The sequence below is a fragment of the Cynoglossus semilaevis genome, chromosome 9, assembly GCF_000523025.1.
Source record: "Cynoglossus semilaevis isolate Cse_v1.0 chromosome 9, Cse_v1.0, whole genome shotgun sequence".
Classification (NCBI taxonomy): Eukaryota; Metazoa; Chordata; class Actinopteri; order Pleuronectiformes; family Cynoglossidae; genus Cynoglossus; species Cynoglossus semilaevis.
In genome coordinates this window covers 15092730-15113933 of record NC_024315.1, presented here as the reverse complement: position 1 = coordinate 15113933, position 21204 = coordinate 15092730, and the positions used below count along the sequence as shown (strand labels likewise).

General features: G+C 41.2%; 1 protein-coding gene across 5 annotated transcripts in view; it reads right to left on the bottom strand.

Moving 5' to 3' along the window:
* Window positions 1-668: 668 nt before the first annotated feature.
* Window positions 669-21204, bottom strand: part of add3a (adducin 3 (gamma) a) — a 56487-nt gene continuing 35951 nt past the window's right edge. For 4 of the 5 annotated variants that reach the window (XM_025058237.1, XM_025058235.1, XM_017035365.2 and 1 more), the window contains 13 exons: window positions 16034-16172; window positions 15419-15570; window positions 15238-15318; window positions 12974-13123; window positions 12623-12766; window positions 12146-12244; window positions 11811-11987; window positions 10549-10806; window positions 9763-9867; window positions 9564-9650; window positions 7935-8058; window positions 5106-5198; window positions 669-3360 (listed from right to left, as the gene is read on the bottom strand). In XM_025058237.1, coding sequence (XP_024914005.1) covers window positions 3110-3360; window positions 5106-5198; window positions 7935-8058; window positions 9564-9650; window positions 9763-9867; window positions 10549-10806; window positions 11811-11987; window positions 12146-12244; window positions 12623-12766; window positions 12974-13123; window positions 15238-15318; window positions 15419-15570; window positions 16034-16172 — 1860 coding nt within the window. In that variant the 3' untranslated portion in view covers window positions 669-3109. The remainder of the gene's footprint in view (window positions 3361-5105; window positions 5199-7934; window positions 8059-9563; window positions 9651-9762; window positions 9868-10548; window positions 10807-11810; window positions 11988-12145; window positions 12245-12622; window positions 12767-12973; window positions 13124-15237; window positions 15319-15418; window positions 15571-16033; window positions 16173-21204) is intronic. The other variant, XM_025058238.1, reaches the window with a different exon arrangement.

The following is a 21204-nucleotide window of genomic DNA, read 5'->3' as shown; positions in this document are numbered from 1 at the left end:
TGGGATAAGTTGACACGACTCTGTTCATGCAGTTTGGATATAGTTTGTAGCGCAGCCGTATGTGTATATTTTCATCCAAGGCCGTATTTGTTCACTGTAAACGTAAAAAACCTGTTTTTACCACGACAGTTAGAAAGTAAAAGACGAAGCACGGATGAAACCTGGACTAATAAAAAAGATGTATTGATTTACAGTTTTTTTCCCGTTCCCTAAGTTACTAATTTTTGCTCCCCAGCTGTACAACAGAACATTATGATGGTAATTTGTTCTTTTTTCCGTTCCCTAAGTTATTTCTTTGCTCCCGAGCTGTAAAACAGAACATTATGATGGTAATTTGTTCTTTAGAACTCACTTTCATTTAATTTTCTTTATTTTCTGTACAGTTTAAACCCATGTTCCTGGGCAGCATTAACACATCTTCCTGATCAAACTCTTTTTTCATGGGTGAAAACACCAAAGGCACCGACTCTGTTTCTTTTCCCTGCTCTCCAAACACCACAGTATTTTAGCAAAAGTCCGTCGACGTCAAACTGTGCGATTATGCGACGTCATAGTGAGAAAAGCAGCAGCGACTCCGATCAAACTTTTGATTCACGGCACAAATCAAACTGATGGTGCATGGATTATGCATGGAATGACGTCATGCAAAAAGATGAAAAAAAATGATCTCCCTTTCTTAAAATACAGTTTTATTTGTGAATTTACACCAATTAGTAATACATCTATAAGCAACTCCATTAGATAACCATTTATATAGGATTTTCACAGGTCACAAAGTAGCTTGGCTCACACTGGCAGGCCCAAGCAAAAGTCTTTTTAAAAAAACAAGAAGGAGGAGAAGAAAAGAAACCGATGATAGAGGCATTAGTAAAGCAAGGTGCAAAAAGTTGGAAAACAGATGAGAAGAAAATAAAAGGGAAGCGACGCACATTCAGTTTATCTGGGAGCAAATATGTTATAAAACAGTTCATTAAAAAAAAAGGCTACGTCTCTGCAGACTACAAATAATAACTCGTACTGCAATAATAATGAAGAATGAAAAAAGACAAGACAGGAAGTATGAAAAAAAAACAAAACAGTTGGTGTCATTAGAACATAGTGCTAGAGTTGGGTTGCCAGTTGGAATCTGCCCTGACTCGACCAACCCACGTATGCACCCTCCTTCCTAAACTCACACCTTTCTGCTCCCTCACTCTGCTACGTGACCTCAAATCGCCTTGAGCCAAAAGCTATCATTTGTCCACCAACCTCCCCTCACCCCTAACCCCTCACCCCTCTCTCTCTCTGAATCCAGTCGTTCACATTGTTAGCTGGGATATTGATATATGGGACTCAGCTGCGTGGAGGGGTTTCAGCTGCAGCCAATCAAACTTTGGTTTTGCCGACTTCACCTGTAGGTCATCTGACAGTTGGAATATAAAATGTGTTTAGAGGAGAAATAATATCAGAGGAGGATTAAAAACTGCTTTAGGCAGGCTCACATCTGAGAGCTCAGATAAAAACATGACCACGTTCAACTGCCAGCTACAGGCACAGCGGCTGTGAAGAAAACCACCGGAAAACAGGAGAGGATTTTCAGGAGCCTGAGGAGATTTCAGATGCAGTCACTCGGGTGATTTTACAGAAGGTTCTTCATGCCCAGGCAGGAAGATGAGAAAAACAACCCTTGTCTTATTGTTTAAAAAAATAAAATTAAAAAGTCAGGGCGGGCAGGGGTGGGGGTCATATGACTAACACACAAAAGACACCACATGAACATGTCCCGACCCATGATTCTCATTTCCGTGACTGCACCGCGATCCTGGAGTACATTTAATTATTTCTACTTCTACATTGAAGAAGTACAAAAATAAATCCTCTACAGTGTCACCAATCCAACACCCTTCATCCCGTCTTCACTCCACTCACTTACCGACCCCCCCCCCCAGAAACACTTTTCACTGTATGATTCCTGCACCACTCCAACCAAATACTTCACAATCTCCTTCGCCGTGGCAACCACCTGCAGCAAACTCAGACACATACTATGAGAAAAGTGCAGCGCAGCAAAACATGACTACATATAGTTAAAAATCTATAGCCAGCATATCCAGTTTTCACATGTCATATAGTAAATGCGTCTACTCTGAAGGATAGGATAAAACATGGGCATCTGTATAAACGCATGCATAACATCTGACTTCAGGTCAGATCTTAGGAATAAGAACTAAACAGTGGACTAACGACACACTCGTCTGCACAGACAGAGGATCAGATTTCATGAGATGACAGACCAGACGCAAACAGAGATGATTTAGAAAAAGGAAAATAGTTTCGTGTTATTATTTCTTCCAGTTTGGCAACAAACACAAAGCTTGTGAGAAAATGCTACATAAAAAAATTCATGTCGAGGGTTGGCAGCATTTTCCCCCGAGGTGATGACAGACCATCGGTTCTCTCTCTACTGTCCAGTTACATCAGCCAGTAAAAACAGTTTCAGATTCCTGCACCTCAACAATCAGCTGCGAGAACATTTCTCTTTCCAGTACGACTGATTTTCTCCTGTTACAGGTGACAGGCCTGTGGAGCCTAAAGTAGGAAACTTTTACATCGGCCTTTGGAGTTTTACAACATTCGGGTTGCCATCCAATCATTTTATAAAACTGGATTTTGAAGCAAAAAAAAACACAAACAAAATTAAAATAAAGCAAACAAAAATGCCGTGTGTTTTCAAGTTCTGTTTCAAGAGCAGCCAGTTCTGCAGGTTGTAATCAGGCTGTAAGGATGATGTCATGCCATCGCAATGCAAAGGTGAAAGGGTGTCGACACCCAACACCCCTAAGACACACCCCGTCTTCTGCAGTTTCATTGGCTGACCCCCCAAGGATCTGTTTTTTCTTCTCTTCCCGTCCTTTGACTCACTCACATTTTTGATTTCCTCTGTGCTGCCTTTTCCACATAAAGAATTTTGTTAAAAATCTCAAATAAAAAACATAATATAGAACTATGAAGACAGTGACAAAGTAAAAACACAGACAGTTAGCAGAAAGCGTGGCCAGTTGCCCCTCTTTCTTCTTAATATGCCCAGTATTTCCTGCCTGCTCTGCCCCCCCCACCTGCATGTTTAACTCTAGGCCTCCGTCTTCTCTTTCTTCTTGTTCTTCTTCAGGAAGGATGGTGTGCGGAACTTCTTCTTTTTCTTGGTGTTGGGGGACTTGGAGGGTGAGCTCTCCGGAGACAGCGTCTCCTCTATCTTATCTCCCGAGCGCACGCTTACTTCCATGCTCTCCACGCTGGTGGTCAGCTGACTGACCCGCTTGGACAGGTCCTCCTCCACATCAGTGTGGTTGTCTTTGCCGTTCATCAGGCCGGTGTGGTTCTCTGAGAGGAGGAGGACAGAACATTGGTTATATTGTGTGGTTCGTCTGGTTCTACCCGTCAGCGGAAACACTCTCCACAACCACCAGGATCTACTGCACATGACCTGCCTTATACGACAAAGAAAAAAACGTGTCTGTAAGAATAAAACCAGGGATATCTGATCATATCGACCCAGCGATGTTATTGGTCCCATGTTAGCATAATTATGTAATATCTGTAAGAATCATTGTCGTTTTTTTCTTCGATAATAAAAACGCGATAATACAATGCTTGGGTTCTGCCAAATGATGTGTGGCTTAAAAATCGTTTTGGGGAAAAACTGCAGTATATAAAAGTGAAAGTCCCTAGATGGCAGCATAGCAGCTCATTGTGTTAATCTATTTTAATAATCAGGGGATTGTATGCCAGGAACTCATACAGTGGTTTGTACAGATAAATAAAACCATAGAGTGTTAATAACAAATGGATGTAGTTTCCTTGTCTCACTGCGGCTGCATGGTGAGCCCATCATTTCGGTTTCTGCAGTAAGAGTTAGTGGACGCGTTACTGGAGTCTGTCTGATTCCCTCGCAGCTAAAGTGTGTTTCAAACAGCTGCTGACGTGGACACTCGCTGTCCCCGTGCTGCATATTTCATAACAGAGTGTGTGAAGACCCAGTGACCTGATAGCCCAGAGCCTGTCCTCCTTTCAGTTCAACAACAACAAAATAAAACGGCAAACAACACCCACCACCCTAATGGCAGCTCACACAACAGACCTACTAGTGTCATATCCCCTTTATCTGGGTCGCACAAGGAAGTTGCCCAGGGAATGAGGGCCGGTGGTTTTGTGTTACCACACTGGAAGACAAACACAGTGACAACTTCTCTTGACGACACAAAATAGATAAAAAGAGTGGCATAAAACAGAAGCCTTTAGAAGAATTGACCTGACCAGAAAATGTGGGTCGTCTGAGCCGATGTACTGTCATGTGTTAATAGTTGGGCTGTGACTCGTTGTGTTGGTTTTGTGTGTTTGTGCAAAAAGGAAGGCAGACAGGAAGTGAATCCCACTGTGACATCACTCACAGCCAACATCAGCTCTGCTGTCGTCGTCCGACTTCCTTGGCTTCAGACGTCAGCGGCAGCATCAGCACAGACGGGTGTTAATGTTGCCTGCTGTTCTTAAACCACGCTGGGACATTTAAAGTTTTTTTAAAATTGTTCTCCTGCCAAGTTCTGGAGGAGATGACTGTTATATTTTCATGTGTAACCTTCAACTGTGGACCAGCGGATGATGACCAGAGCCAGTCATCATACAGGGATTCAGACAACATTTTCTCTAGCCTCTTCGCTAACTCGCTTTTTAATAATAAATCATTTCTGAATCACTGATGTAAACTTTGAACATTTGACATTTAGGTGGTGGTAACAAAAGACATTTTTCTAATTTGCACTTTCCTAAATGAAAATTAAGTCTTTGAAAAAATTAGAACGTTTTTTTGGGAATAAAACTTACATGTGTTTGTAACATTATCCACCTGTTTTGACAAGACAATAACTAAAGCTCATTGAAGACACAGTTAGAGTCTTATAGATCATATATGTATCTGATGTCTCCACTGTTAGTGCCAAATAAGACCTAAAGCAGCAGAGAGGTTAAGTTGTTTCAGAACACCTTCATGCACACGCACACACACACACACAGACCACACACGGGGACACAGAGCAGGACACTGAGGACACGTTCAGGTGAGTTGGTGATACCTTCTTTCGCTGGAGTGCTTTGCGGAGACTGGGTGAGAGACAAAGACTGAGAGAGAGTGGAGCCGTCATCCGAGGTTAGCTCGTGATCGCCATCTGTGGGGGGAGGGAGTTGCAGGGGATGCAGGAGGAAGTGGTTGGACGACAGCGTGGTTGAGTTGGAAAAGAGGTTGGTGGGGGGAGGGAGGGGTGGAGTAGGGGGTTATGGGAGGATTTGGAGCGAGGGGTCAGAAAAGAGTGAGAGAGAAGGAGTTAAGGAGATTAGTGTTAGGACACATGTTAGAATCAGGCCATGCACAGCTGCTTTACACACACTGTTTAAGTGCCATCAGTCATCTGTCAGCTGGTTAGTGACCGCACTGATGTGCTGAGCCATGACAACCAACCAACAACATGTGACTGACGTGGACACAGGTGAGGAACCCAGAGTTTACACAGGGTCAAACTAGCCTGAGGAAGTAGTGTTCTACGACCAGGTCCTGTCCAGTTCACTTGGTTGATTTGGAGGGATTTTAAAGTACGAGAGAAAGAGAGAGAGAGAGAGAAAGAGAGAGAGAGAGAGAGAGAGAGAGAGAGCATTCTTATTTTTTGTTCTTTTTCAGTTTTTGTTCTAAATTAAGCTTGTGTTGCTGCCTGGTGTATTTCACTGACCCAGTTCTGCCTGAACACAGACTGTAAACTAAAACAGGACGTCAGCTTCCTGTTGGGAAACATCGTTGACTTCCAACGGTGGACATCCGAGTGGACAATGTGTAAAGATGATTATATGGAAAAAGCTGGTCTTTAATAGTGCTGAGTTGGCGTTTACCAAACACGTGACTGGTCGTCATTTGTTGCTGCGTTCGTCAAATCCTTCTCTGGTGTTTATGAATCAGTTGACAACACTCTCCATCTATGTGAGTTCTGTGTGTGCGTAGGTGAAGGAAGTGGGGAGGAGGAGTCATGTGACATCAAATCAACCCTCAACATTGAATAAACATTAGGGCAGGGGTATTAAACATCTGGCTCAGGGTCACTTTTGGCCCAGAAAGTCTTCACATCTGGCCCATAACCAGATGTCATTATAAATGATGTGATTTTGCTAGTAATGAAAATTATTCATTTTAAACAACAACTGTTTTTCTGAAATATCCGACTCACTTAATCTGGCCCATAACTAGACGTCATTATAAATATGATTTTGCTAGTAATGAAAATTATTCTGTTTTTCTGAAATATCCGACTCACTTCTTCAGAATGAGCCTTCAGTGTTATTCTTCATGATTTTCTTTTACTCTGTAAACAAAACTCTCATCTGAAATCCTAATAGATGTTAATGTCTGTCGTTTCAAAGGCACAGACACAAGGCTGAAACTTTGTCTCTTATTTTTTTTATACTGAATTTAGAACATTTTAATTAAGAACTAAAGAGGGATTTTCAGTTGCATTTAACTGATATTCTTGCATTAACATTGTAGATGTTAAAATCATCATTTACAGTAGGTAGCATTTACATAAAGTGGAGTGTGTGTGTCTGTGTGTGTGTGCCTGTGTGTGTGTGCCTGTGTGTGTGCCTGTGTGTGTGCCCGTGTGTGTGCCTGTGTCAGCTGAGGCATGTATCAGGACATTTCAGATGATCACCAGCTTGCATCCAGATTGGTCACCCGGGATTCATGGGGCTGTGGGGGCAAAGTGTCATAGCAACGGGCTGCACTCATGTGGCAGGTGTGAAGCCTTGCTGTCTGTGCAGACTGCCGTCTCAGTCATAGCAGCCTGGCGTTTGCTGGCAACATATATGAACGTATACCATGATCCAGTGAACAAGTATGGACCAGTGTTAATCTCACCGTACACACAAACACACTACACACTAATGTGTTTGGAGGCAGAACAACAGGTAAATAACTCTGTGTAGTCTGTGTGATGGTGGAGGCGGAGGTTCAGAGGGGCCGACAGGAATACCACCATGTGTGTCACAGCCAGGTGAGAACAGATGGAGGATGACTGTATAAAAACCCTCTACTGCAACATTATGGATGACAACCTGCATATAAATAAACAATGTGAGAGAAACCCTAGTGGCCAAGTGCGGTAGAATACCAGAGCGTCAACTGGGGACAATATTAGAGAGCAATGTTGATGAAGAACTGCCTTCACTACAACTTCACTGAGAAGATCTGTTAGTTAGGTTCAGTGTAAAGCTGTGCCAATCATCTAACTTCACTAGATTAGTCTGATAACCATAATTATTTCAATGCAAATAATTTGTCTTCAACTGTCCATGAGACATTGACAAGCAGAACAGCCAAATATACTTCCACTAGGTGGCAGCAAAAGGGTCTAAAAACTAAAAAAAAAAAAAAAAGAAACTCAGAGCTGTTAAAGGAGATATCCTGGTGTTCTGCAGATGCTACAAACCAATGTTCCACACTGAGGAAGTAACTCTTAAGTCAGCTGCAACTAGAAAATCATTATATTTGATTTCTTATACTTTTCTGACTTGTTTCTTTGGTGGTGCTCTGTGGGATTTTTCAAATGCCATTGGCTCAAAAAGTGTTAAAAGGGTATTTTTTTTAAATTGAATTAGCATCATAAATATACAACATAAAAATCTGACAGAAAAACTATCTCTTAGTCCAGATTGTAAAGAGAGAAGGTGAAAAAATGTCAAACATTAATTATTAATTTATTCCTGCAGAGCAACAGAATTTTACCATTCAAATTTTATAAATTACTTTTAATCCAGAACCACTATAGGGAACAGTGGGATTTAACCCCATGAATTTCCTGTATAGAAGACACTGATGAATCACTTGACAGTTTTGAAGTATTTCTGTACAGTGAATGTCATACCACTGAGGCCCAGTTGTCTCTTTTCCACGTTTTTATGGTACTCCTCCAGGTCTTTCTCTGACAGCTCACTGAAGGGGTTGGGAGGCAGGGGAGCCATCTGTTCCTCCGATGTGGGCACGTATGGCTGAGGGGGAGACGGGGGAGAGATGAGCACGGCAGCACACAATTACAGAAGTAAACGGTTATAATTAATATCAAGCCAATTAATTATTTGTATTTCTTTGTGTTAAATGTGATTAACCACATGCTAGCTGTGTCTTGATCACAACCATGGGATGATTTCTAATGTAAATGATGTGATGTGGTTGGGAAACATTGATTCATTCCTTAACCCCTCAAAAATATTTCATGCCAAACTGAGTGTTTCACTGCCCCCTGGCCACATCTGGACTTTTGGCCAGCCGGTCCAACTGGCACGAGGACCTAAATATTAAACTCGAGTTTACTTTGTGGCACCTTGAAGGGCTGCTTCAATTGTTATGATTTGAATTAAAACTACGTAATCAAACATCCAGAAAAATACGACAACTTTCCTGATTAACAGAGTCATAGTAATCTGCAAAACCAAAAAGATTTTTATTTACCAAACCTCTGAATAGGTAAAAACATGAAGCTGAAAAACATCTACACTGTTGTTTCTGTGTGTATTTACTGAATGACTGAATGAGACTGATGCAATTACAAACCCGAATCAAAATGTTAGATCTTTATAAATTGTAAGAACATTGTTACAGGTTAAAATCTTTAAAATTGACTGAATCTTACAATTAAATAAAAGTAACAAGCAATTCCTTTCTGCAATTTTTTTTACAAAATAATTGCATAAAAAATTGCAAGAAAATGTATATCTAGTCATGTGTTTGACGTCACATCTACTGTTTAACATATTCAAACCAGACTACCAGCCACACTCATGCAAGAATTGATCACAAAACAAAATCAAACCAATACTGGAGCTCATTGACTTAAACACAGAGAAGAAAAAACCGTGCGAAATCGACTAACAACAACAACACCACAATCGTTTCACTATCGTTTTAGTAGTGACGTCACGTGTGCAGTGTGTTTCGTGCTGAGCAGGCAACATTGTATAAATAATTATACAATAATACTACAGCACATACGAACAAAAAGTAAACATCCAAAAATATTTACCATAACTTTTATCTGCACATGATCCTTCTGGACAAGACACCAACCACAGCATTAATATGTAAAAATGACTGAAGGTGGCTCGATGACGAGCAATCACAATCACAAAATCCGTTCACTTGACTCCCTCTAGTGGTCAGACCAGTCATCACACTGGCTGTGCTCGTCAATTTTCCAAAATATCGAATTATATATATTTAAATATGTTTCAATACAATGTCACCCATATTATATAATGCAGAGATATATATTTAAATATGTTTCAATAGAATGTCACCCATATTATATAATGCAGAGACCTTAATTTATCCATAGTCCAGGGTCCGGATATATTAAATATATTTTAATATATTCATAATTTGTTAATTTACCACTACTATTTTATTTACCATTTGAACAATCACTTATTTTTCTAAATAAAAGTTCAATGTCAAAAATCACCAATTTAGAAAAGTCTTCTTGAGAAATTATTCTTGCCTTTCGTGGTTCATCAATAGGGATTCCAGCAAGGTGTTGAGAGCGTGGACCAGATGACGTCACATCAAACCGGTTCTGCTCTCTGATCTGTGGGACAGCAAAATGATGAGGTCACAACACAGGAAATGTTTCTTGTCAAACTTGTCATCATTTTCTTTACCACAGCTCCCCATTAAACGTAGAGATGACCGAGCCTCACCTTGTTCCTCTTCTCCAGAACCTCAGTGGGGTTTGTGTTGAGAGGGACAAACTGATTTGGGTCCTCGATTCTGATGGGAGTTCCTGTATCCTCTGCCTTCATCCACTGCAAAAGATGTGTAAAATAACAGTAAAGATATTATATATATAATTATATATATAAGATGGTGGGGTGTTTAATGTTTACAGAACAGGGAAAAGTTTTTAATCTTTTTAAAAACTTCCTGGTCCACTAATAGACAGATGTGACCGATTTCATGTAGTTCTCTGCTCTGCCAGTAGATGGAGATCGACTACAAGGGTCCAAAACCCACGCAGAGTCCAGTGAATACAAACTGAGGCTCTTTTTCAGTCTGGCCTAAAGCTGACTAATACGTGTTGACACTGAACTACTAGTCACACAAAAAAAATGCGTTCGTTTTCAAGAAAATTGTGACATAATTTCACTAGAAACATCGTTTTCAACAACAGCAAAGTTTCGTTTTAAATGTTTGGCAGTAATTACTCACTGGATCAGGCAGGGCCCACACTGGACGTGGCCCACAGGCCTTCAGCTTCAGACTCTAACTGCACATTAGCAAGGTTAAAATAAACAAAAGGTACGTGGACAAACTATAATTATCCAAATGTGGGCCGATCCAGACTCATCTGGAAGTAAACTTTTCAAATGTCAGGCTTTAGTGAGTCCCTCTAACCTACAGCCGACTGCTGTGACCTTACAGTCACAGCTCATTGTCAGTGTTACAATGAGGAGGTCAGGCCTCATCTGTATGAGTGTTGTGCTTACCGTGGTTGTCCGGCTGTTGTAGCGCTCTTCTCCACCCTCCACATTGACCTTGGTGTAGCTGTTGGGAGAGGTGAGCCAACGCGTCTTCTCCCTCTGCTGCCGCTGCTGTAAAAACTTATATGGCAGACGCGTGGACCCGGAGTCCATGTCTTCATCGAACATAAACGCCGTGACGGTGGCGGGGATCTCCACGTCACTTTTGTGTCGGGGCTTATCCCGGATGATGGGCTGCCTGTAGGTGTGACCTGTCCTGTAGCCCTACAGCGGAGAACCAGATCAGAAGTCATTCTGTGTTTTTATTTAAATAATATAGAGTTTGATAACGGGGGAGAATCTGACAGAAGAAGAAAACAAGAATATAACGTCATGACCCGACAAGAACTCATCAACTGAACCTCCCAGCGCTGGGATCCCGGGGCCCCCCCTACCCTGACAGCTAACCCCCCCGGCCTCCACCGACAGCCCTGGTACAGGGTGTTATATAAGCTGCTACACAGAGCTGCGGCTCAAAGAACGAGCATTTATTTTTCTGTGACATCTTCTTCCTGTGATTCCGGTGGAGCTGACAGCATCCCACCAAGTGAATGGAAAATCCGGACAGAAACAGAGCTGTGACTGCAGGGTCTCTGGCAGCACACAGGAAAAATCTGTGTGTCATTTCCTGTTTGACCCTTTCTTTGTTGCTCTTCTCCCTTCACCCCCCCTTCGCTCTTTGACACATCTTCCTCTCTCTCCCCATCCCCTCACATGGCTCCACTGTTTTTGTTTTATTTTCCACACTGACAGGCCTGGACTGCCAGCTACGTTTAACACCAACATTCAGGCCATCAGTCAAAGACTAGTAAAAAAAAAAGTATTTTAAAATACTTCAATTAAAAGGAGATTTATATTGTGGTTCAGCACTAAATTAATCACGGCCCTGAGCTGGTCCAGGGGCCAGTGGTTGGTGACCCCGATGGTAATTGACCTATGTGGACATGCTACATAAAATTCATTGATAATGTCACTGCTGGCTGATGATTGGTGCTAGCTTTCTGCAAAGATGAAGATTGTTTAATTAAAAGGTCAAGGGTCACGGACACGTTGGTAACAAACTGTGGATGTTAGTAATTTCACATCTACCATTAACACGTGTGTAACCATGTGTGCACACATCTACTGTTCATCATGAAGTCGACAGACAGGGTAAAGAACTGCTTCAGTGTTAATGTTCTGTCCACATCAAGGCTCCTGTTTAGTCAACATAATGTTTGCTGACTCACCAGGTTGTCCAGCATCCTCATCAGAGACTCAAACTCCAGCTCGCCAATCTTCCACTTGTACTGACATCCCATTCCGATATCTGCTGCCGAGCCAATATCAAAGACCCGGGATTTGAACTTCTCTGCTTCCAGTATGATCAGGTTATCCACGCTGCCAGCACATGAGATTGCATTCACCTGAACCCATAAAAACAGAGAGAGAATGAAGCACAGACAGAGCACATGGGTCACACACAGTCAGCAACACTTTCTATGACAAATGTAAATGAAAATAAAAAAAAATCTTTTGTAGAATCCCAGAACCAAATGGTCCACAGCCCAGTGGTTTAACGTACCTGGATTTCACAGGCGTACTGGGCGTTGTAGATGTGGTTAAAGGCTTCTTCAATTGTTTCTCCAAGAGCAACCACACCATGGTTCCTCAGCACCAGAACCTACACACACACACACACACACGGAACAGAGCCAGAAGATCAACTTGAATGTCACTCAACAAGTCGTTTTAAAACATTTTAATAAACATCACAGAGTTCTTGGAAACCAAGGGGTTTTGGAATTCCCTGAACTCCTGCCAAGATAAATTCTGTGGGCTGTTAATAATTATAGTTAAAGGACAATCAAAGTTACATGCTGACAGCAGGGTCTGCTGGTTGGACTGATGTCATATATCACACCTGCGTGATGACATCAGTCTTCTGTACTTCACTTCTTTACTGCTGTGTTCCAATACAATTCAAACGTTGTTTTCATTCCATCTGGTTTCTTAGAATATGACAGTGGTGCTGCTTGAGTTTTGTTTCTTGTTTTCTGACCTTCGCTGTCGGCCCCAGGGCCTTCTGCAGATCCCGGCGCTCCTCCTGGTCGTCCAGGCTGCCCTGGTAATTGTAGTAGGCGATGTCACCCAGGAGCAAGGACTCCTGGGAGATGGGGAGGATTCCACACTTCATAGATGAAACCTAAAGCATCAGAGCAGTGGAGAGAAGACCAACAGGTCACATGAGTTGGCTACAGCGCTGACACCTGGAGACAGCTGTTCACCTGAACCTCTGTAAAGTCTCTGATGACAAGCATATGTGTGCACTTCACACACCATTAACACTGATACACTTCACTCAAGTCAACCACTCCACAGCTTTTTGAAGAAAACACTCAAACAGGCTTACAGCTGCAGTGGCAGGAGTGTGCACGTGCACGATGCAGCGTATGTCGGGACGCATGGAGTAGATGGCAGCATGTGGGCTGAAACCAGCGGGGTCAATCCTCAGGTTGGTGGAGCCCTGCTCGATTACATTCCCAATGATGTTGACCTTGACCTGAGAAAAGAAAGCAGAGAGATATCGCGACTGGATTTTTTTTTTAAATGACAGTTTACACTTTCCATCAAAGATGGGAAGAATCCGCAAGTGAAAATGATTCCTGAAAATCGTGCTAGCTCTCAACTGATAATGACAACAAAAACATTTCCAAAAAGTTTTTTCTTCTCAATTCATAGTAATGCAGATATTACAAGAGGTAACCCCCCACCCCCGCCCTTAAATTATTAAGCTCCAGTCACATGATGACATTCTTTTTTTTTTCAGGAGAATTAATTAGAACATTAGCAGTCAAGCTAATTGGGTCAGAGACTGAACATGCCTCACCATGTCAACTCGATTACCATCCAGTTAGCAGTTATCAGATTACACAACGGGAGAGAAGCTAAACAGGAGGAAACAGAGAGAAAAAAAAAAACAAAACCCCAGAGGTTCTCGAAGAAGGAAAAGGACAGAGACTCTAAGACTGCAGCAGTTAAATATAGCAAGGTTCAAGATGAAAACACTGGTCTTGTTTTTGTACACTGCAAATAACATGTAAGTCAATTTTGAATTGTGTAAGAAACATTGAACATGTGTATGACAAACATGAGGATGTTGGATTCCTGCCTCCCAAGCATGAATAAATATGAATAAATAAAGACAACATCTCTGTAAGACAGCCATGCTGCTGGACCGGTACATCCAGGGCACGAGGCTCATGTATGGGTCGCGGGGATGACAGGTACCAAGAATCAGACTTAACAACCGCATAAAAATGTTTACTTTTAAATTATTCAAACTTGCCCCCGAGTAGGCCAGGGTAGCTGGATAAATGAGGGTGGAAGTGGTAAAGGGGTATATACATTCAAAGTATACAATGCTGCACCTGTAGTTGTACAAAATATTGGTATACATTTTATGTATATTGTAATTTATATTGACAGAAGTAGAAAAAGTATTCCAATAACTATAAAATAAAAATCCAATATAATTATATTTAACCAGATTCACACACAGACATTCACCTAAATAAAAAAGAGAAACACAACAACAACAACAACAACAACAACAAAATCCAATGTAAATGATGTGTGTTTATGCATGACCCTGATGACCTGTGATCAGTGACCTGCACAAACAGGTTTGGCAGCTTTTATTTGAAATAAAATTTCCCTTTATATGTTTGCCAAGATCTATGGAAAGTTAAACAGTAAAATGAGTCTGTCAACATCCTGCAGCAACACAGGTGTGTGTGTGTGTGTGTGTGTGAGTGTGTGAGTGTACCTCAGGTAATACATCAGACATGAGTTTATGGAAGTTATGGAGAGGATGATCTGCTGAACACTTTTAGCACATTTATAGGCCAAAGGATTGGAGAGAAACATACACCTGGAGTCACACAGCGATGTCACTTCCTGTTTAAAATCTTATGTCATTTTGTCACACACACATTAAAATAATAATTTAAAAACAAAAAGGAGACCGGATAAGTCTGGATTTCATTGAGGAAGTGATGAGGAAGACGTGAGACTAAAGTCAACGCTGCACGGCTGGAGCACCCACTCACTCAGAGGCAGTATTCAAATGTAATATAATATAACCTTAATATGACTTAGTAACCTTTGCATTAGAGTCTGTATTTTCACCATGATTGGACTTTGTTCTTTTTACGCTTGCATTGCCGACTAGTTGGAGAACAGGAGAGGACGATCACAGGTAGAAGCTAGCATGCTGTTGAGCCACAAAAACTCCAAGCTCCCCATATTTAACACAGGTATCCCACTTTCATTTTAAACACTGTTATCAGGCCGAACATCCACAGTTCAAAGAGGCTAACAACATTACCGGGACGTTCCTACGTCATTTTGAGCCACATTAAAATGGCCAGTAGTTTTATAACTGACCTTTGGACAGGTAGTGTTCAGTTTACTGTCTGTGCTGAGTTTAACCACTGACAGGACAGAGAACCTCTGACTGGGTGCAGTTTGTGGGAAATTATATTCACTTGTTATGAGAATAAAATGTTTACTTTTTGTAAAAAGCTGTCATTAATCAGAATCAATTAAAAAATAAAAATCCAACATAATACCACCAAAAAGTATGCATATACTTCAAATGGCTGTTTCTCCTACCAGGTTAGATGCAGATGCTTCGGCAAACGACAGTCCTTTGGGAATAATCAGGATGTGGTCCTGCTCTTTACTGACTCGGGCCTTAGTACAGAAAACATCAAGGAATGAATTCAAACTCATTTGAACATTTGATCAAAACTGTAAGAGCTCTCGCCGTCGCTGTGATGCTGCGGTTACTTACTGTGATGTAAGAGCGGGAAAATCGTGCCCAGCTGAACAGGTCAATCAGTCTGTACAGGCTGGCCAGTTTACAGCGTGTCACCTTTTCACCTTTAACCAGCGTGGTAGGTTCCACTCCATACAGGTCATTAATAGGAGTCACCATCCCCAGACCTACACAGAAAAGCAGACTTGGAGTCAAAATGTGATGCAAAAGATACAAGGAATTCTATCTGTATTTCTAGTACTATCTGTATTATACTGTGTATTTATTTGATATAGAATGGATTCATCTAGAAAGAGTTCCTCTGCAAACTAAAATAAATAGGCAGCGTTGTTTATCCAGAATTACTGCAGTTCCACATGTTCATTATCAACGTTTTTCAAAGAAGAGCTAAGCTAAACTATTACATGTTTCCTTTGACGTGTAATTTAGCATTAGCTTTGCATTCCAGCGCTCTGATTGGAAGCAGACTCCACACATGCAGAACCGCTAACGGATGGAAACCTGGAGAAAAACGCGAGGCTGTTCCTGAGTCTAAGGTTACATCTTCTAAGGGCATTTTCGCCCTTAAGAAAAGGCAAAATGTCAGAGCCTGGTTGCCGGGGCCAGTGGGAAGAGAGCGCCCACACTCACTGAGAGGGGAGGTGTTGAAACCAGCCACTGAGCTCGCCATGAAGAAGTCTGCAATCTGTCGGAGGGCAAGAAGGCCGGTGGGGTTGTTTCCTTTCAGTTGTTGCTCCTGGATCAGACTTTCCAGCTCGTCCTTGAAGGCCTGGGAAAAAGAAAAAACAAGGTTTGTAAAAACAACCTGAAAATAAAATGGACACACGTTTTTATAGCTGCAAATTTCTGGTGAGAAAACTGAAAGCATGAAACCATGGGAACATTCAAGATGACGAAAAGTACAGAAACGACCGACGGGAGAACGTGGAAGACGTGTTTATTCAGACGACACCCGCTGTGTGATTTGTGATGTGGTGGGTAAAAGTGAATAACGGCAGACTGAGAGCACAGCCAGCACTGACAGAGTCAGGACGGTGTCGACAACCCTACCGTCCATGACTATAGTCACCAGGAACAAACACAAACACACATGGGTTTTCATGAAAGAACTGGTACAAACAGGACCAGGTGATGTTTGTCACACGAAGCTCTGTTGAAAGTCACAGGCCACAGGTCACAGTGTGATCCACGGACAGTAATATGCAGGTGTTTACCAGCAATTGCACTGCCACAACTATACATCGTACATGGTACCTACTAATGTGCATCATCATGAATTATTTTCTATTTAGGAACAGAATAACAGAATAAAATACGGGAGCACATTCTGTAAAAACAAAACCAACAAAATGAAAATCTTTAACATGTCTATGAATAAATTGTTATTATTAGGAATGGCTCGATACAACTTTGTCCGATTCTGATACTGTAACCTGGAGTCTCTGCTGATACCGATTTCTCAAAGTTAGGTTAAGTATCTGATCAGATGGGATATGGTTGTTTTTTCAATGTTCGATACTGAATTTTTAACCAAAATGCTCTGATCATGAGTATTGGATCGAGCCATCTCTAAATTTTATTATTATAGTTTTTTTTTATTTATTCTTTTTACAACAGGCACAGTTGCACTGCTGCTTCTGGACTGCTTCCCGGACATCAATCAATTAGAAAATACCATTTCCTTAATGGAGTCTGTAACACAGAGCTACGAAATTAATATTGAAAGAAAAAAAAAATAACCAAGAGCTAAACAACCAGAGACAATAAAAACTGAGCAAGACAGATTGAAGGAGATGTGACCCGATGCTGCAGGAAACAAACAATATAATTCTATTAAAGCCAACAGAGTGTGTAACAAGCACAGAGCCACCACTGAACCAGCTGTAGATGCTGTGTATCTGTAAACAGAAACTCCTGTGCTGCCTGTGGATTAAATACTGTCCAAACAGCGTGTTGATTCAAACCACCTTCAACTGTTATGTGTAAATTCCTGCCCACACCTGAGCAAACTCTGTCTTCTGTTGTCAAGAGACTTATTTTATAGTACATACTGTACAATTCTGTTAGAAATGACGCAAATCCTCACCCTCTCACTAACATCACAGAACACAGTGACAACGCACTGTTCCCCCAACCAGCAGGTTCCACTGTACCACCGCGCGGACAGGCAGGGAGTGTTTGGTTGGCCTGCTCCTTATTGTTGCTGACTCATACACAGAGCTGTAGGTCAATTCTTCAACGAGTGAGTGCATGTTTCTTTTTCTTTTTTTTTTTCGGTCGGTGGTGAAACTAATGCTGCAAGGTTTTTTTTTAACAAACAACACAAAACATTTAGTTTCACCAAAAACAGCTGAAAAATGTGAAAATAATCCTCCATGAGCAATCAAAGGGAATGGTCCAACAGAACCATCACTCACAACAGCAGACATCTGTGTGTGTGTGTGTGTGTGTGTGTTCACATACAGATTACAACTGCATGGATTTGATTTCCATCTTTTAAAAAGATTAACCATGGGACCGAAGCAATAATATTTAGGCAAATAAAAATAAAAATCACATGGTGTTTCTTTTTAACAATCATAGACAGAAAGTCGGGCAACATTAAATCATTGATACAGTTTCAGCACAACAATCTGAGGTGGAACATTACTGATGTAACTCACGAAAAAAGAGGCGGGAAAAGTGCAGGAAAATATGTTCTGCTCAGAGAAATAAGACTAAGCCGTTTTTAGCTTTTTATTTTAAAATAAAGGCCAGACAACAGACAAGTCTTGTTATAGTTGTTAAATTGTTAAACGGCCACTTGTCAGCACACAGTTCTGTTTACGACGTCTTTGACCTGAAGCATTTCGTGGTTACATCACCATCTCACATTCGTTTATTATGAGAGTCTAATTCCATAATTCCAACGCACGGCGTTAAAACTAATTTTGCACGGGAACCAGTCGATGAGTGGACAAACTCGTTATCCTGCATTTCTAGTTAGTACCACATATCAGTCAAGTCAAACTAACCCCAAAAAAAAGCAATTTAATTTATAAGGTACAATTAACAAACTGCTTTTTCTGAAATCTTAGGAAAAAAAACTTTAATTGAACAGATCTGCAGAATGCCCCATAAATCACGAGAACTACATCAAAAGAAGCTGATGAGACTCTGACCACATTTTAACACCATCCAAACACTGGCTGATGAAAACGTTTATATTTTGCATCATTTGATTTTCGTCCTCCAGCGGCCAAGAGAAACTTCCTCATTCCTGTAAAACAGCTGTGGTCATCATCCTTTTGAACTTATTTTGTTTGTTGGAGAAGAGCTTGATCAAGTGTGTGTGTGTGTGTGTGTGTGTGTGTGTGTGTGCAGCTCAGATAGTTTCCTGATGTCTCCAGCATTGCCTCATAAACACATTTTGTTTGTCATCTTGTAAAGTGACCCTGCTACAGCTTCATCTGTCCCACAGCAGCAGAGCTCAATCAGCCAACACAGAGAAACAAAGCAGCAAACTTGACAGATTAGTTTGTTTATAGAAGTTGAATAAAATCCATCTTCAAATCTACTGCGAAGCAGGAGGCACTTGGTGGTAACTTCAGTCAGGGATTTCACTGTAGAGCTGCCTTATCAACCCCACGTCCCACCGAAGAGGAAGAGTCCAGTGTGTGGTTGGCTGAAAGCCCACCACTGCTATTGATTGCTTATCTATCCTCAGATTACCTGTGGTAATGTGGCCCCCTGCTGGGAACACGGTGTTTAGACAGCATCAACTTCCTGAGTCCACTGTTAGAGCCTCCACTTTGACCAACATTGACTATTGAAAATAATGCAAAATAATAACAAACCACACATGCGTTAGCGGAGGTTTCCACCTCAGGTCAGAGGATCGGCTCGTGTCAGTTCACCTTCACTGAGTCAGTCTACAGCTGATGAGCTGATCGACACAGTAGTGATCGACTGTAGACTGATTAATATTGTTGAGGACAATGACTTCACTTTGGTTTGGAACGTAACTCTCTGTATGTTCTACAATCCACCGCCAAGATGCACAATAATGACTGAACTCCACCAAGTCTATGAAGCTAGAGTTTGGAGTGAGACTATTGGAAATAGTTCTTGACATTTTTCTTTATTAGTACTGCCATCATTTGGATTAGTCACAAATTACAACAGATGTGAAACACAAACATTTAACTGCAGTTATCTGTTTTTCTTTTCCACCAATTTACCACCAATTAAAAAAATATCTTTTTCTTTCTCGTATTTAGGAATGGATAATCCACAGCTACAAATGAGGAATATGATTCATTTACAGCAGAAATATCTAGTTATAATTGCAATATGTTGACAAAATAGCAGTCTACAGTAAAATTAGAGTTTCTGTACATTTCTGTCCTCAGATTAAATATAATTTCTTCCTACCAGCAGTTATCTGTAGCCAAGTCAAAAAGCAGTAATAGAAAATAACAAAGCTACGTCATTTATCGAGTTTTGACGGCTGTGTATGGCACAACCTGCAGAACTTGCAGAAAATGTGGGTACTTTGGCAGAACCTGCAGAACTTGCAGAAAATGTGGGCTAAACCTGATGGCAGTGGAGGGACAGACACATGCAGAAAACGATCCACAAACAAAACTCACTCTCTTATAAATTTTAACAAGAATTCAGGTCAGTGCTTGGTGTCATGGAGGACTTCCTGCATGTAATGTATTTTGTATTAATTTATGTTAAAGAATTCCTATAAACACAACAGTTTCTCCAGTACATGTCAATGATAAGGATTCGTGTTTGTATGAAAGGCAGTGAAACATACGAAGAGGTTGAAACGTTCTGTAGCCGCTGCACCTTCACACGTGTTTTCTGCCATTGTCTGTTCAGGGCGTGGACACACCTTTGTTGGTGCACACATGCAGGCTACATCTGATACATTGTTTCATGTTTCATCTGGTTCAGTTGGTGTTAGCCCTACAGGACTAAACAAACGTCACACGCATTTACGACCTCGTAAATTACAATTGTTCATCAGGAAGTTTTGTGCTAAATATGTTCCACGATATGTTTTGTTTTATGTGTTTGATTTCAAATATTATATTTAATTGGCAGAATAAAATGTTCCTCTGTTGGTACTGCTTCGTGAGAAGGTCCAACTGTAGGTGATCCAAGTGTCTGTGTGTTGTTTTTGAAATAAAACGAAAGATCGGCGTAGGTGATCATTAACCTTCTCAACAAACAGTTGTTTCCCAATCTGTGGATGAAACCAAGCAGTCCACAGCTGCCTGGAGTCCACACCACTGCGGTCACAGCAGAGTTGTGGACATGGCAGTTTATTTTCTGTGCTTATAGACAGATTACGTTAAGAGGCACAGAGATAAAAACAGACATGACAGAAGATGAATTCGCCCGTGTATTAATGTACAGTCTGTGACACGTGCTCTGAGTTGTTATTGAAGTTGAATACGAGTGAATCACTGCTCCGAGGACAAGTGTCCTGATAAACCATCTGTAGGCCACAGGCTACCGGCTGGTACTGGGAACTAAAGACGTTTGGCCCCAGTTCAAAACCACATTAAATATGAATTACATACTTGACACAGTGTGACAGTGGGTAAAGCAAGGGCAGAACAACAAGCATGTTAGGTCAACGAATCATTTTTCAATTTTCTATATTAATATATATATATTAATAATATATTAACAGAGCTAGTGTCCCATTAGATTGCATTCCTAGGTCTGTTCCTGTAAGTCAAAGACTTGATCAGATTCTCAGGATCAGTATTGGTTTAAGGTTGGTCAAAATTTCCAGATTAGCC